Raw genomic sequence first — 17,820 nt, 5'->3', positions numbered from 1 at the left:
AGCATTTTGGCCAACAAGGTAGAGGACTAAACAGAGATAATGCCAATCTATTGGATGGTTCCAACCATTAGGATGGTTCCTAATTTAATTCAGATGATAGATAAGAGGTTGTACCAAGTCAGTAGCACTAAAACAGGAGATTGAGTAGAGATGTTCAGAAGGTGGTATGAAAAGAACAGGGAGAACCCGTTACTTGCTGAACACTCCTTTTGCATTCTTTCAATTCTGGTAATATCTATGCTGACTGCATAAATCTCTAACTTATTAAAAAAAGGCTACAATGAAGAGATATTGTAGCTGGTAGCTGAAGCCATGAAACACAGAGAACAGTGCCAAGACAGACGTCTGGGCTGTCCACATTTATGGAACAATCAGAAAAAAGTAAACAATGGAGACTGAGAAGTAGGAAGGTAACAGTGGTGGCAGCAGGAGCAAGAGACATGTTACTTGGGGTAGGAGGGGTTGCAAGTGAGGACTGGGGAGAGGGGAGGTAGAAGATGAGGACTGAGAAGTAGGTTAGGATCAAACTGGCTTTCTTTGCCATGCTAAAGAATATGGACACTGTCTGGTAGGCAAGGGACCTTTTAAAATGAAATCACGATCCATAGTATGGAGGACAGTTCTGGGTAGAAGAAAGAATTTTGATGGACTGATAAACTTTATTTGCTAAATTAAAAAAAATTCAGGCAGTGTATTTATGTTTTAAGCCTTGTATTTATAATTTTTAAAAAATGCTTACTTATTTTTGAGAGAGAGAGAGAGAGAGAGAGGAGGAGGAGGAGGAGCAGCAGCAGCACGATTGGGGGAGGGGCAGAGACAGAGGGGGAGACACAGAATCCAAAGCAGGCTCCAGGTTCTGAGCTGTCAGCACAGAGCCCCACACGGGGCTCAAACCCACTAGCCGTGAGATCATGACCTGAGCTGAAGTCAGATGCTTGACCGACTGAGCCACCCAGGCGCCCCTAAGCCTTGTATTTCTAATGGTGAAATAAAAGCACTGTTCTTTATTAAAAGAATTTTTAGGTATCAACAAACTTTCAGGAAAACACTTTGGGAGGCAAAGGGAACCCATAAATCATACTATTTTTCATCTTTTCTATGAAAGTGGAAGCCTCTTACAATTGCTGCTCATCAAGTCTGCACATGCAAATTTGATCTTAGCTATTTATACTTTGAATTCAGTTGAGTTCTGAGTATGGCTAATCTGTCATAGGCTGAGTTTAACTGCCATTTAAAATGTCTCCAATATGATTCCGATGTGATTTGGCACATTCAGCACAAAGTTTATGTTAGAAGAAGAAAAGGATAGAAACTGTATGTAATATATGATAAGAGACACTGCTCAAAGTCTAAAAGAATGTGTGCTTAAAATTAAAAAAACATTAGAGTGATAATAAAGCATTGTATTGCAGTTTCATGGGAAGTATCTCCTGCTCTTACTCCTTGGTGGTACATAAAATAGTGCATTTTTTCCTCACATCAACAAAGGCTTAGAGATACGGAAGGGAAGATTGGCTTTGAAGTTTAAAGAGATTTGGTGGTGTGGCTGGCAGGTGCGTCTCCCCCTTTAGAATACGAAGGTGGAGTTGTAGGACCTGTGTGCTACAGACTCCTTCCTAGACACTGGGTACACTGGGGGTGCTGAGAGAACACTCTCAGCAGTTGTTAGGTGATTCAAAGGACAAAAGCACATGTTTTACTCATTTAGATACTTATACTACGTTTGTAGAAATCATATATCCCAATATCGCTGGTATAGAGAACATACGGGCAAGTATTTCAAGGACTCCATCAAACAGAAACTCCTGTCACATCTTTTTTCCTTGCCTGAGCATGTATTAGACACCCTTTCTGTTGCCTTTTATCAGTCCTAAAACTTTCAAATGCGTATGTTATGTTTTTTAGAGGCTTCTGAATTTTTCCTTTGTCTGATATTCTAGAACAATTTCATAGTCTTCTAAATACTTGCTCTTGATAATGAAATGGAAGAAAGGAGATGAGGAAGAAAGGGAGTGGAGAAGGGAATACACATGCACATAATAAGTAATTTAAGCTAAAAAGAGGGAACGTACACTCAAAAGATCGCTTTCATCCATTAGAATTTGAGTGGCCCTCCACTGTGATTATCATCAATGATGAATGATTTCTTTTGGTTTTTACCATTCCAAATATCTCTATGCATATATTAAAGCATATATATATATATATATATATGGGTATCCCATATATATATATATATATATATATATATATATATATATATATGGGTATCCCATATATATATATATGGGTATCCATATATATTTCCTTGGCAACAAAATTTTGGGTACAAAGAATATTGCTGGAATATAATCTGTTTATAAATACTGTTTATAGATGTATTTTAAAAAGTAGAATTTTGCCTCTTATTTTCATCTTTAGAAATCTACGTAAGTTTGGTAGATAAGGTATGTGAATGATCTATCTAATGCATCAATATTTACTTTATACCTGCTATGATTCAGATATTGTTGATCACCAAATCTATGCCTTAAAAAATTCCATGTGAGTTAGAATAAATTCAAGCAATTCAAAAATGCATAAGGTATAAATTGGTCATTCCGTACTTCTCAACTCCCAATCTCAGAGGTAAGCACCGTTTAATGTTTGAGAGACAAATATGGATGGTCCTGGAGGCTCATTTCCTATTCTACTAGAATAGGCTAAAAGAGATAACAACCCCAAAAGCTCCCTCCCACTCCCATTGTTACTTAGGCAATTAGATGTTCCCTAACCTTCTCTTTAGGTGTGTACAATGTTCTAGTGTGGAGCCCCTCTATCAGGTCACTTTCTGTGGTGCATCCAGACTACCCACACCAGGCCTAAGCACACTTTTCTGTGAGAAGAGAACTTGGGGATGGTATATGCTCTGTGAATTCTTTCCCTGTAAGTTTACTCTAATAAAATGTTTTAATATTCATACAGCAGGACTAGTTGTATTTGTGTGCCCTTGGCATGACAGGTGTATATTATGTGAGCTCTTCCTTTTTCTCTATGCTTAGAAACACAATTTCACACCCTAGACACACACACACACACACACACACACACACACACACACACACACATACACACACTCAAAGGCCAAGCAGAGAAATACAATACAAATTATTCTGCAATTTTCCTTTTTGGAAAAAATTTATTAATATACATTATGAACATCTTTTAAAGTTAGTACACAGAGTTCTACTTTATTCTACCCAGGCATCTTAAAAATCTCTCTTAAATGTAGCAATCTAAAGCTTTGTAACAAATTACCTGGATTTCACTCAATGGCTTCTATGTAAAGAATTCCAGGTAACTGAACCTTGGCATTTGGTCACTTGAGATTGTGCAGATTCCATTTTCTAGACAACTTTTCTAAAATAAGTTAGTTATAACAGATGAATCTCTAAGTGCTTATTCTAGAAGACAAGGCCTTTGTGAACAAGACTGTACATGTTAAGATGTACATGTACTCTTTTGTTATCTGTGGTGGAGTATAGTGGGAGTCTGATAAATATTTACTAAATGACTAAAAAGATTAAGTAAGAGCAAGTGCCAAGAGTCAAGAGAGCTGAGGCTTAACAAGTCTGATGGTAATGTGGCATGCTTTATGATTTAGCTCAGATCTCTTCCCCACATCGACACTCCTTTTTTCCCCTTCTTCTCTTTTAAAAATTGAGATATATTGACATACAGTATTATGTTAGTTTTAGGTGTACAATGTAAGGATTTGACACTTGCACACACTGTGAAATGATCATCACAATAAGTCTAGTCACCATCTGTTACCATAAAAAGTTACAAAAATTTTTTTAATTAAAAATTTTGTGTGTGTGACGAGGATTTTCAAGAATCACTCTCTTGGCAACCTTCAAATATGCATGACAACAGCACTGACTCTAGTCACCACGTTGCACACCACATCGCCATGACCTATTCTTTTTGTAACTAGCAGTCTGTATCTCCTGACTCCCTCCCACTGCCAACCAACACTCTTTTCCATATCCAAGAGTTTTGTTTGTTCATTTGTTTTGTTTTTTAGATTCCACATATAAATGAGATCATATAGTATTTGTCTTTCTCTGTCTGACTTATTCACTTAGCATAATACCCTCTAGTTCCATCAATGTTGTTGCAAATGGCAAGATTTCATTCTTCTTTATGGCTGAATTGTATCCCATTGTATATAGACCACATCTTTATCCATTCGTCCGTTGATCAATGCTTAGGTTGTTTCTGTATCTTGGCTATTGTAAATAATGCTACAATGAATATTGTACCTCTTTTCGAATTAGTGTTTTCATGAATTCAGAATATTCTGAATAAATATCCAGACGTAGAATTGCTGGATCATATGGTGGTTCTATTTTTAATACTTTGAAGAACCTCCATACTGTTTTCCATAGTGGCTGTACCAATTTACACTCCTACCAACAGTGAATGAGGGTTTCCTTTTTTCCACACCCTGCCAACACTTGTTATTTCTTGTCTTTTTGATTCTAGCCATTCTGACAGGTGTGAGGTGATATCTCATTGTGGTTTCTATTTGCATTTCCCTGATGATTTGTGATGTTGAGCATCTTTTCATGTGCCAATAGGCTAGCTGTATGTCTTCTTTGGAAAAGTGTCTATTCATATCCTCTGCTTATTTTTTAAAAAAACACTTATTTATTTTTGAGGGGGGGAGGGGTGGAAAAAGAGGAAGACAGAGGATCTGAAGCAGGCTCTCCACTGTGAGCAGAGAACCCAATGTGGGGCTTGAACTCATGAACTGTGAGATCATGACCTAAGCTGAATCAAGAGTTGGCTGTTTAACCAACTGAGCCACCCAGGCTCCCCTATTTTTTTTTTCCTTTGCCCATTTTTTTTTAAATTGGATTTTCTTTGGTGTTGAGTTGTAGGAATTCTTTATATATTTTGGATATTAACCTCTTATTGGATATACGATTTCTAAATATTTTCTCTCATTCAGTAGGCTGCCTTTCCATTTTGTTGATGGTTTTCTTTGCTGTGCAGAAGCTTTTTGTTTGATGTAGTCCCATTTGTTTATTTTTGCTCTTGGAGTAGGATCCAGAAAAACAACACCAAGACTGATATCAAGGAGATTACCGCCTATGAACACTCCATTCTTATTTAACCCAGTTAGTGGTTTCTTGAAAATTAGGTGATATACATATATACAAAAAAGAAGGCCAATAATTTTTTCTCTTTTACACTGAACGAACTAATGGAACAACAGTTTGAAGACACTGTACATCAAACAATGAAGAAGAGTGAACCCTGAGATATAGGAAACAAACAAGTTGAGTGTAACCCTACAGTTGCCCCAGTTCACTCTACGGAAAGAGTTTCCAGGCAGTAGTTAAGGAAGAGGGAATCAAAGCAGAGCCTGCCAAACTCCCTAAGTTAAGGATCTGCTGCTAGATGTAGACACCAAGTTGGCTACAGTTCCTATGGCAGAGTGCTGAAGAAAAGAGAGCTGTACAAAGACAGAACTCTGAAAATGTACACACATTCACCCTTGAGTATGCACCTGGGCATTGAATAGTGCACGTGTTTAAAGAAAATACCAGAGACTGAGATAGAACCACTGAAAAGATTAGAAAGAACAATTTCTGAAGACCATATGGGCCAGGAATTTACTTATTCCCACTATCCAAAGTAGGAAACTTATTAATTCATAGGACGTGGGGTAGATTATTCAAAAGACTTTGGTCTCAGTAGTGGAGGGGACAAAAAAAGTAGCCTGAGGATCAATGCTTCTTTGCTTATAAAAGCTTAAAAGCAAGACTTAAAAGGGCCAAATCTTTCCCAAGAAACTTAACCATGTTGGGGAACAAAGCTAACACACACTTACAGGAATCCAAAAATATTTAGCAGTAAGGTAACATTCACATTTGTCATCCAGTGAAAAATTAGTAAGCATGCAAAAATACAGGATAATATGACACATATGAGACAGATCAATGTAACTGAAACTAACCAAGAAGTAGCAGCCACCATAATAGAATCAGTAGACAAGAATATCAAAATAGTGATTGAAACTGTATTTCCTATGCTGAAGAAAATAAAGTCTGAAAAGGTTAAGTAGACCTGGAAGATACAAAAGAGAACTAGAAATGAAAACTGCAATATCTGAGACGTAAAACACTAGAATGGATTAACAGCAGATTTTACACTGAAGAAATGACTAGTGGACTTGACATACTAAGAGAAATTATGCAAAAGGAAAGGCAGAAAATGACGGAAAACAATGAAGAGAAGAGCATCTGTTCTGTTGTAGGACAACTTCAAGTGGTATAAATACATGTCTAATGGAGTGTCCGAAGGAAACAGAGGGTAAGGTAGAAAAATATATGAAGACATATGACTGAAACATTTCCAAATCTGATGATCACACATATATAAGACGTCTGATAAAACCCAAGCAGAGGAAACATAAAGAAAATCACAACAACCACATCGTAAATTGCTTAAGGCTAGTGAAAAAAAGAAAATCTTAAAAAATTCTAGAGACATTAGACACATTACCTAGAGAGACACAAAGATAAAGACAGCATATTTCTTGGCAGAAACAATGCAAACCAGAAGAGAGTGGAGCAACATCTTTCAAGTACTGAAAAAGAGACAGAGGAAAAAAGAACCAATCTGGACTTTTTTACCCTGGGAAAATTATCTTTGTAAAACAAAAATGAACTCAGCAATTCCACTCCTAGGTGTTTACTCCACAGATTTAAAACAGGTAGACAAATATAATGCTTGTAGTTGAATATTTAGAGCAACACTATTCACAATAGTCAAAAGGTGGAAATAATCCAAATGTTCATCAATGGATGAATGCATAAACAACATATGATGCATCTGTACAATGGGATATTATTTAGTCATAAAAAGGAATTAAGTACTGATAGATGATACAAGATGAATGAATCTTGAAAACATTATGCTAAATGAAAGCAGCCAGATAAAAAAAAGCCACATATTGCACGATTCCATTTATAGAAGGGTGTAGAACAAGCAAATCCATAGACAGAAAGCACAGAGTGGTTGCCAGGGTTGGGGGGGAGGGGAGAATAGGGAGTGACTGCTTAATGGGTACAGAATTTCTGTCTGGGTAATGAAAATGTTCTGTAACTAGATGGTGGTGATAGTGCAATGCTGTAAACACACCAAAAGCCACTGAATTGTACAGTTTTTATGTGTGAATTTTATTGTCATAAAAGAGTGAACCCTTAAATGTATACTTCCGGGGTTTTTTGCCTTAGTAAACATAACTGTCAGAAATACATTTTAATCTTAAATTCTGTTAAAAATAGTAAGACATATAAAAACAAGAAACAACAAAAAGAGGTGAAATAACTTTCTGCAACATACAGAAGCAGAAAGACTTCATTACCAGCAGACTTGTTCTATAGGTACTGTGAAAAGAAGTACATCAACCAGAAGCAATATAATACCAAATGGAAATTTGGATCTACACAAGGGAATAAAGAACACCAGGTATGGTAACTATTTGGTTAAATATAGTATCTTTTCCTCATATTATAGCTCTTCAAAAAATTGTCAATTGCTTAAAGAAAAATAATAGCAATGTTGTGTGCAGTTTCTACATGTATAAGTAAAATATATGACAACAGGAGCACAAAAGCTGGGCGGGGGGGACAAATGGAACTATACTATTTTAAGGCTTTTAAACTATACATGATGTAGTAAATGAAATGAGATGATGTTAAAGATATATACTATAAAGAAAGTACTGTAATAATAGAGTTCAAGCCAATAAACCAATAATGAGAGCATATAAAATGATAAAAATATTCAGCTAATCCAAAAGAAGGCAGGGAAAAATAAAAGGACAAGGGAAGAAAGAATAGATGGGATGAATAAAAAACAAATAGCAAGATGACAGACTTATCAAGAGACACATCAAATGTAAATGTTCTAAAAACTCCAATTAAAGTCCTATTTTGTTAGAATGGATAAAAAAAACTAAGATCCATCTACATATGATGCCTATAAGACAATTATAAAGACATAAAGAAGTTAAAAGTAGAAGAATGGAAAAACATAATACAACACTAAGATTAGTCAAGGGGCGCCTGGTCTCATGGTTCATGAGTTTGAACCCTGCATCAGGTTCTGTGCTGAAGTGTGGAGCCTACTTGGTATTCACTCTCTCACCTTTTCTCTGCCCTCCCTCACTTGTTCTTTCTCTCTCTCAAAAATAAATAAAACAACTTAAAAAAAAAAAGACTAGTCAAAAGATGTGAAACTTTTACACTAAAGAATAAAAATGGCAGGATATGGCCAATTAATAGGACAGAATTTCAATATTATTAAGATGTCAATTTTCCCCACTTGATCTGTAGATTCAATGCAATCCCAATCAAAATCAAACCCAGCTTTTTCTTTTTTTCTTTGTAGAAATGATTACAGAATTCATATGGAAATGCAAAGGATACAGAATAGCTGAAAATCTCTGAAATGAACAGAATTAGAGGACCAATGCTATCTAATTTCAAGACATTATAAAGCTTCAGAAATCAAGAGAGTGTGGTCTGGGCATAAAGACAGGCAAATTAGATAACTGGAAACAGAGAGTCTAGAAACAAACTCACACATTTATGACTAATTTCCAACAAGGTCTTTTCAGCAAATGATGTGAGAACAATTTGATTTCAATGTGCAAATAAGTGAATTTCAATCTATACTTTGCAAACAATACAAAAATAAACTAAAAATGGATTACAGACTTAAAACTACGAAACACCATGACAAAAACCCTGTGACCTTGGGTTAGGCAAAGATATTTTAGACACAACACTAAAAACAAAGTCCATAAAAGCACGAACTGATGAACTGGATTTGACAAAAGCTGCTCTTTAAACATGTTTAAGAGATGGAAAAACAAGCCACAGAGTGGGAGAAAATATTTGCAAATCACATATCTGATAAGGGAATTGTATCTAAAATCAATAGATAATACTCAAAACTCAATAATAAGAAAACAATGTGATAAAATGGGCAAAACATTTGAAGACATTTCTCCCAGTGAGAGCAGAGGGCAAAGAGCATCTGAAAAGATGGTCACTGTCGTGAGTCATTAGGGAAAATGCAAATTAAAACCATAATGAGAGACCATGACACACCCATCGGAATTGCTAAAATTAAAAACACGGACTGTATCAAGTCTTTGCAAGGATGCAGAAGAATAAGTACTTTCGCATGCAGCTGGTGGAAATGTAAAATGGTACAAATATTTGTAAACCAGTTTGGCAGTTTCTTAAAACATTAAGCAGACCCCTAGCCACATGATCCACCTAATCCACTCCCAGGTCTTTACCCAAAAGAAACAAAAGCATACGTTCATAGAAAGACTGTACGTGGATATCCATATATGCATTGTTTGTCACAGGCGAAAACAGCAAACTACCTGAATGCCCATCAACAGGTGAATGAATGCACAACTGTGGTATACCCATAAATGGAATGTTCCTCAGCAATGAAAAGGGCTATGGGTGAATCTTGAAACGATTAGGCAGAGTGAAACAAGTCGGAACAAAAAAATGTGTGTGTATATAATATATACACATATTTTATGACTGTATTTATATAAAATATCAAAAACATGGTCAATCTATGGTGACAGAATGCAAGTCAGTGGTTGCCTGAGGACCATCTTGGGGATAGGGAATTTTGGGAGATTCCTAAGGGGCACAAGGAAACATCTGGGGTGATGTATGTGTTCATTATCCACATTTTGGTGATTCCACAGGTATACATGTGTCAAAAGTTATTATATTGTACACTTTAAGTATGAGCAGCTTAGTGTTTGTCAATTATACCTCAATAAAGCCACTATAAAAGGAATATTTGTTTTCATTTTGACTATTTTTTAGCATTCTCATGTTGGCAATTCATTTATGTTTAATCTCAGACATATTCTCAATAACGTATTTAACAATGGTAATTCTAGCTTTAGTTATTTGTTTTATCTGTGTATTATCCTCAAAATTCCAAGCTAGTTTTAATATTTAAACTGTTTAAGAGAATATAGATCCTGAGAGAATTTCCTTCTCTATTTTTTTCACCATGTATCATAAATAGTCAGTTGTTATACTGACTGTACTAACACTATCATCTTTCAGCTAATTAGTTTATATATTTTCAATTTAAGCAGTATAATTTTTTGTGAGGCAAAAACCAGTTAAATTGACAGAATGTTTCAAATTATAATACTTTATTTTCAATCTTAAGGGAAAAGTTATATACTATGGTAGCCATAAAATTTTTAAGATACGGTTACTGATTCTTTCTCCCAATGTCTTATGAAAAATTTTCAAACATACATAAAAGTACAGAATTGAATAATAGATCCACATATAATCTTCCCCCAGCTCCAAACATGATTGAGATTTTGAGATTCTCCTTTGATTTATGAGCCCTTCCCCCACTTTTTACAGGGTATTTAAAAGCAAATTCTAGGTATCATACCATTTTCTATCACATGTATTTCAGTATTTAAATCTTTTTCTCAATATAAGCCAACAGCTTACCTTAAATGGGGGCGCCTGGGTGGCTCAGTTGGTTAAGTGTCTGACTCATGGGGCGCCTGGGTGGCTCAGTCCGTTGAGTGCCTGACTTCGGCTCAGGTCATGATCTCACAGTTTGTGGGTTCGAGCCCCACACTGGGCTCTGTGCTGACAGCTCAGAGCCGGGAGCCTGTTTCAGATTCTGTGTCTCCCTCTCTCTGGCCCTCCCCCACTGGCACTCTGTCTCCCTCTGTCTCAAAAATAAATAAACATTAAAAAAAAAAAGTGTCTGACTCTTGATTTTGGCTCAGGTCATGATCTCAGTTTGCGAGATTGCCCACGTTGGGCACTGTGCTGACAGTGCAGAGCCTGCTTGGGATTCTCTCTCTATCTCCCTCTCCCTCTCTCAAAATAAATAAACTTAAAAAACAATTCCTATTTCAATGAACTGAAGTGTTCAGGAAGGTAGTTTTATTTATTTATTTTTTAAGGTAATATTATGACGTGCATATATGTACCTATACAAGTATGGACAAGTTTAATTTTTTTTAGAAATATGTTTGATAGGTTATTCTGAAATTAAAACAAACATGAGTGATTTATAATGTATTAGCAAACAGAAATTTCTTTAACCTCTCATTGGCTTCTGTAATCATTTATTTATCCTTTCATGGTGTAGTGGTGCTGGCTTACAGTAGTTTCTGACAGCTGACTAGTAAATTTTCAGGAATTTTGTGAGCTGAATGTTAATACATCTAATATTAAAAACTTTAAATTTACAATAAAATCAATTTTATTTTATTTTTAAAAGCAAGACATGTTTTTCTTAAATGTTTATTTATTTTTGAGAAAGACAGACAGTGTGAGCAGGGGAGAGGCAGACAGGGGGAGACTGAGGTTCCAAAGCAGGCTCCATGCCAACAGCAGTGAGCCCGATGTGGGGCTTGAACTCATGAATCATGAGATCACAACCTGAGCTGAAGTTTGATGCTCAACCAACTGAGCCACCCAGGTGCCCCAATAAAATCAATTTTATTTAAAAAAAATTTTTTTTTCATGTTTTTATTTATTTTTGAAGGAGAGAGAGAGACAGAGCATGAGCGGGGGAGGAGCAGAGGGACACACAGAATCAGAAGCAGGCTCCAGGCTCTAAGCTGTCAGCACAGAGTCTGATGTGGGGCTGGAACTCAAGAACCATGAGATCATGACCTGAGCTGAAGCCGGACGCTCAACCAACTGAGCTACCCAGGCGCCCCAGTAAAATCAATTTTATTAAAAAAAGGGAACAAATTTTTTTTTTCAACGTTTTTTATTTATTTTTGGGACAGAGAGAGACAGAGCATGAACGGGGGAGGGCAGAGAGAGAGGGAGACACAGAATCGGAAACAGGCTCCAGGCTCTGAGCCATCAGCCCAGAGCCCGACGCGGGGCTCGAACCCACGGACTGCGAGATCGTGACCTGGCTGAAGTCGGACGCTTAACCGACTGCGCCACCCAGGCGCCCCAAGGGAACAAATTTTCAAAGTCATGGATTTTTAATTATTTTACTATTATCTATGCTCTTCAGTTTATCCAAGTCTATTGTATCTGTATGGTGGGGACAATATGTAACAGTGTGCTACTGAGTATCTTTATTCTGTGTGCAGTGAGGTGATGTTGACAGCTCAAAGTTAGTCGCGGTAGGAATATTTATTCCACAGACACAAGAAATGCTCCAAATCTGGCTGTGCCTCGCACTCCTGCCGGCAGAGCTGGCTGTGGCACGACACTCTTCCGTCCCAAGTGTAACTCTATGTCGGGCCCCATAGTAGGAAGTTATTTCTGGTCTTTTGGAATTTGAGCACAGAAATCCTCCTAATGTCACATTATTAAAAGTATTTTAATAGAGGGTACTATAAAGGTAAATATGAACAGGTCCTTCAGAAAACAAAGAATACATGATATGTATTGATAGTCTTTAATATACGCCTCTAAAAATCCCTTTATTATAAGATCGAAGTTTTAAATTATTAACATAAAAAACTTGTTATGCTGAAACTCAGGAAATAAAAGGAATACTAATGAGGTGACATCTTTGGTTATACTTATTTTATTACTTGAATTTCAGAAGTACAGAAAAATGTAATTAGATGTTAAGTAAAAGGATTAAAAATACCATGTACAAATATGTATCTTTTTTAGATGACATAAGGCTAAGGAAAATAAGAAATATGAGTCTGAGTTGTTTTTTTTTTTTTTTTTTTTTTAATTTTTTTTTTTCAACGTTTATTTATTTTTGGGACAGAGAGAGACAGAGCATGAACGGGGGAGGGGCAGCGAGAGAAGGAGACACAGAATCGGAAACAGGCTCCAGGCTCCGAGCCATCAGCCCAGAGCCTGACGCGGGGCTCGAACTCACGGACCGCGAGATTGTGACCTGGCTGAAGTCGGACGCTTAACCGACTGCGCCACCCAGGCGCCCCAGAGTCTGAGTTTTAAAAGATACTTTGGGAACTATCATGTACCAAAGAATTTGAGAGCTTAAGAGTATACCAAGTTAAGTGTGTGTTTAATAGACAATTTTTCATCTCTTTAAAAGATGAGGTTTTAAACAGATGGCTACCAGAGGGGAAGTGGGTGGGGGGGGTGGTGGGGGAGGATGGGGGAATAGGTGAAGGGGATTAAGAGTATACTTATTTTGATGAGCACTGAGTAACGTATGGAAGTGTTGAATCACTATACTGTACACTTGAAACTAAGATAACAGTACATGTTAACCACACTGGAATTAAAATTTAAGAAAAAATTTTTAAGATGAGGTTTTATTAAAAAACTCAAAATGCCACCTAAAATCGCCAAACCCGTTTTGCCAGTTGATACTCTCAGAAATCAAAGCTCCGCCTGTCTAGTCTGCATTTATATTTAGTCTGGGCATTTAATCTCTTTTTTGATCTTAGTTTTACCATACACTGCACGATGTTTTATAAGGCTTTAACAGTAGGTTAGTTTTGTACGTTGTAACATCATTTTGTACTAGCAAACAGCTTATTTGAAAACTGCTCAGAAGATAGACAAAGGAGTAACAGAGAATTAAAATGAACACTGTGATTCTTTATATATGTTTCTTTTGTTTAAGTTATTTACCTCTTGTGAAAGCTGTGTTACTTGGTCCTTTTGATGTTCCAGGTCTTTTAAAACCAGTGAGTTTTGTTTTTCTAACTGAAGCACTCTTCTTGCCAAGTGGACACTAACGGAATGAAGTAAGAAAATTAATGCTTAAGAAAGAGGAATGTTATCTAAGATATTAAAAATGTGTTTGTGTGCTTAAAAATTGACTTACCATTTCCTAGTAATTCTTAAATATTTACAGAAAAAATATGGAGTCAAATATTATCAGGTGTCAACAGTGGAAGACCAATATCCAAACAGCTCAGAATTTTGAAAGTAACATTAAAATCTCCATAATAATATAACTGTGATATATTGATTACTGCAGTAATGGCTTCTAGCCCTTGCTATAAAAGTAGAGTTACATTATACTTGCTTGAAAAGCCCACAGACAGCAATTTACAGCTTTCTCCATTTTTATAAAAATTTCCCATTTACAAACAAATCAGGCAATTAGTTGAAACAATAATAAGCCTGCACTTTGAAAAGCTTCAGTGTTTCCCTCACACAACCTAATGCATTTTATAATACAAAAAACAACTGAATAGAGTTTCTATTGAAAGTAGAGATGAAAAAGATGCATGAAAAATGGGGAATGTCTCAGTAGTAAAAGATCACCCTTTGACTATCACATGATCACAACTTACTGTACAGAGTGTAACCTTTAGTATTTAACATCACATTAAACATGAAATACCCCAATTCCACTTTTAAGACACAATTAAAAAAAAAGTTCAGTTATAAAATCATTCCTCCTAACAACTAGGGGGAAAAAAAGTGGTAGAATTCTTTAAAGAACTGCTAATACTGTTGAGAAGACATGTTGCTCCAAAGACCCTGTCTGTGATTCTAAAAATTAATAATTTCTTATTTATCATATTTTCATATTCTATATGAATTAATCTACTGAATTGCAAAAGCTATGGAATCTGAGAGGCCAAGATGTTATATAATGACATGGCATAAAATATTTTCATTAATATTTGAGACAGACAGAGCATGAGCAGGGGAGGGGCAGACAGAGAGGGAGACATAGAACCCGAAGCAGGCTCCAGGCTCCGAGCTGTCAGCACAGAACCCGACACAGGGCTCAAACTCACGAACTGTGAGATCATGACCTGAGCCAAAGTCGGACACTCAACCGACTGAGCCACCCAGGCGCCCCTAAAATATTTTCATTTTAAAGAAAATTATTTTATTTATATGTGGAACAGGAACAATTCCATTATATTTTTAAATATTTCCTAATCTTGGATAAAGGAATGCAGACAAAAAACTCTGAAAATAATGCTAAACATCATCCTATACATCCATTTCTAAGGCCTTGTTATTCCAAATGAAAAAGATGAGTTCTGATAAAAGTTTATACAGCAAATTGGGGAGTTTGTTTAGATATGCTCATTTCTAAATTTCTATCTTTCCAACTGGCATAAGATTTTGTCTTAATCAGCTAAAGTTAGAGGCAGAAAATACACAGTCCTTATTTTTTGACAATCATTTAAAAATTTTTTTTAACACTTATTTATTTTTGAGAGAGAGAGACAGAGTGTGAACCGGAGAGGGGCAGAGAGAGAGGGAGACACAGAATCTGAAGCAGGCTCCAGGCTCTGAGCTGTCAGCATAGAGCCTGATGCGGGACTCAAACTCACGAACCACGAGATCGTACCTGAGCCGAAGTTGGATGCCTAACTGACTGAGCCACCCAGGTGCCCTGACAATCTTTTTTTTTTTTTTTTTAAATAAAATACAGCTTTACTGACATATAATTTTATTGCTATGTAATTTACATATTATAAAGTCCATCCATTTAAAGTGTTCAATTCAATGGCTTTTAGTATGTTTAGAGTTATACAACTAACACTATAACCTAATTTTAGAATATTTTGATTACAAAAGAAATATTTCCCTGTTAGCATTGCTCCCCAGCCTCCTGCCAGCCCTAGGGAACCACTAATCTATTTTCTTCCTTTACAGATTTTACACATGTTTATGGTTTATGGCTACCCCATTTTCTATCTCCCAATTTAAAATATGCCAAGTTCTCTCAAATTTGACCCTAAAATAAGATCTCTACAAATAAGTCTTAATGCTAATTTTATGTTATGTTTACAGCTTTAATACATAAACATCAGTATTTTATATCATTAACTCTGTTTTTTACTAAGGTAATAAAAATCCTTGGAGTCATCTTCACTCATATTTTCATTTTCTTCCTCATCCTTCATAAATGTTAGGAATAAGTCTCCCACGGAAAGATGAGGGTCTTTTTGTACACAGTTAATTTCTCAGTAAATGGATGTTGAAGGTACAGACCATGTTTGTGCCATGCTCAGAATAGAACAATAACACAATCAAAGGCTACTACACAGAAAACAGTTGCGGATGACATTCAATGAAAGAAAAAAGGATGCGAGAAAATAATCAGATGCAAAGGTCACCCATTACCAACATTCTGAAGACGATAATGACTTGAAGACATCAAGTTTAATAACAGCAAGTAGCTCATTTGGTTTGGGTGCTTTTTGGTTTGTTTGGGAATTGAATAATGCTCTTACGCAGATATGGTGTGATACCATTTATCAGTGCAAAATATCACATGATATAAAACAGTGAATTCGAGAAATTCTTGACATGCTGGTGCCTAAGCCCTAATACCAGGGCTACCTCCTTCTACTAAAAATTGCCCTGATTTTGGTTGGGGATTCTGACTGAGGAAAATCAACTCTAAATAGAAGGGAGCTATCTTACGAGGCCTCAAAATGCTCCTAATGTGTTCTATACTGTTCTGATTACTAGCATATAGAACTATTTTATTGAGGGGTGCGTGGGTGGCTCAGTCGGTTAAGCAGCTGACTCTTGATTTGGGCTCTGGTCTTGATCTCATGGTTTGTGGGATCGAGCCCCGCACTGAGTTCTGCACTGAGTGTGGAGCCTGCTTGGGATTCTCTCTCTCCCTCTCTCTCTCTGCTCTCCCCAGCTCATGCTCTCTTGCCGGAAGCCGAGCTATCCAACCAGCCTGACGGCAGGGCCCGGGCGGTGGACGGATTGGGACTGCAGGGCGTCCACCGACAGTGAAGCTTCTTGTACTCCCGATTTTATGTAATTTGGCCTTAATAAAAGTAGCTGGGGAATTGTCTGTTGGGGAACTGCCCTCGACAGGCCCCCTGAGAAAAGAACCATTGGGGAAAGAAATAAGGTTCCACAAGGAAATTGTGTGGCCCTGCATTTAGCCCTTGCCACCCCCTATAAAGACTCCAGCCAAGGAAGGAACAAATGGATTTGAAAGCCCCACTCCGGTAACTAAGGAGTGTATCTATGGGCACAGGTTACTTCAACCCCTAGGCCCACTTGGCCCCCAGGACTGACTCACTCACTCACTCTCTCTCTCTCTCTCTCTCTCTCTCTCAAGTAAATAAATATTAAAAAAAAAAAAAAGAACTATTTTATTGAGAAAAACTTTCTAAGAACTGATGCTGACAAGAATGACTGTGACTTTTACTATGAATGTTGGTATCACTTATGATACATAATATTTATAATGTAGAAGACATGGTGGTATAACTGGTCTCCAATTGATGCACTGATCACATTTAAAACATTTACCTCTAAGTCATTGTAAAGACAGCAGAACACATTTCTTCACAGACATTTCAGAAATGGTACTAAGTATTAAGGTTCTTAGATTGCCCTAAATGACACATTTAGTCCATGGATTATGGATGTTACAGAAACAAAACAAAAACAAAAAACACAAACAAAAATATTTTGAAATCTAGGACATGCAGAAAAAATGAGAAATAAAATTTTTGATCATTATCATATTTACAATGAAACAAAAATGATTCAAAAATTAGAATTTTTTTCTTGATCATAAATATCAATGTCTGTAGAAAAGCAGGCTGAATTAGAAGAAATGTGTTTACTAACTCATTCACCAAGATATTCATGAACATTAAAAAAAAAATTTATTAAAAGCCCATAACCTATATAGGTACCAGGAATACACAGTTTCTACTTGGAGGATCTGACAGTCTCCTGAGGAAGACGGACAAATAAGTTACCATAGTGTGCTAAATGATAAGAAAGGGCACACTGAGGAATGAAGACTAATAGTAAT

The 17,820-nt window shown here is 36.5% G+C and overlaps 1 protein-coding gene across 2 annotated transcripts in view; it reads right to left on the bottom strand.

Annotated features, from left to right (window-relative positions):
- The window catches only part of PIBF1 (progesterone immunomodulatory binding factor 1), a 207,848-nt gene that overhangs the window by 51,416 nt on the left and 138,612 nt on the right, over nucleotides 1-17,820 (bottom strand). For both annotated transcript variants that reach the window (XM_047080639.1, XM_047080630.1), the window contains exon 14: nucleotides 13,680-13,782. In XM_047080639.1, coding sequence (XP_046936595.1) covers nucleotides 13,680-13,782 — 103 coding nt within the window. The remainder of the gene's footprint in view (nucleotides 1-13,679; nucleotides 13,783-17,820) is intronic.

The sequence above is a fragment of the Lynx rufus genome, unplaced genomic scaffold, assembly GCF_022079265.1.
Source record: "Lynx rufus isolate CCGP_SWC_20201006 ecotype Redwood Valley unplaced genomic scaffold, mLynRuf1.p SCAF_1, whole genome shotgun sequence".
In the NCBI taxonomy this organism is placed as follows: domain Eukaryota; kingdom Metazoa; phylum Chordata; class Mammalia; order Carnivora; family Felidae; genus Lynx; species Lynx rufus.
The sequence above is the reverse complement of the archived record's forward strand: the minus strand, read 5'-3'. Positions and strand labels throughout refer to the sequence as shown.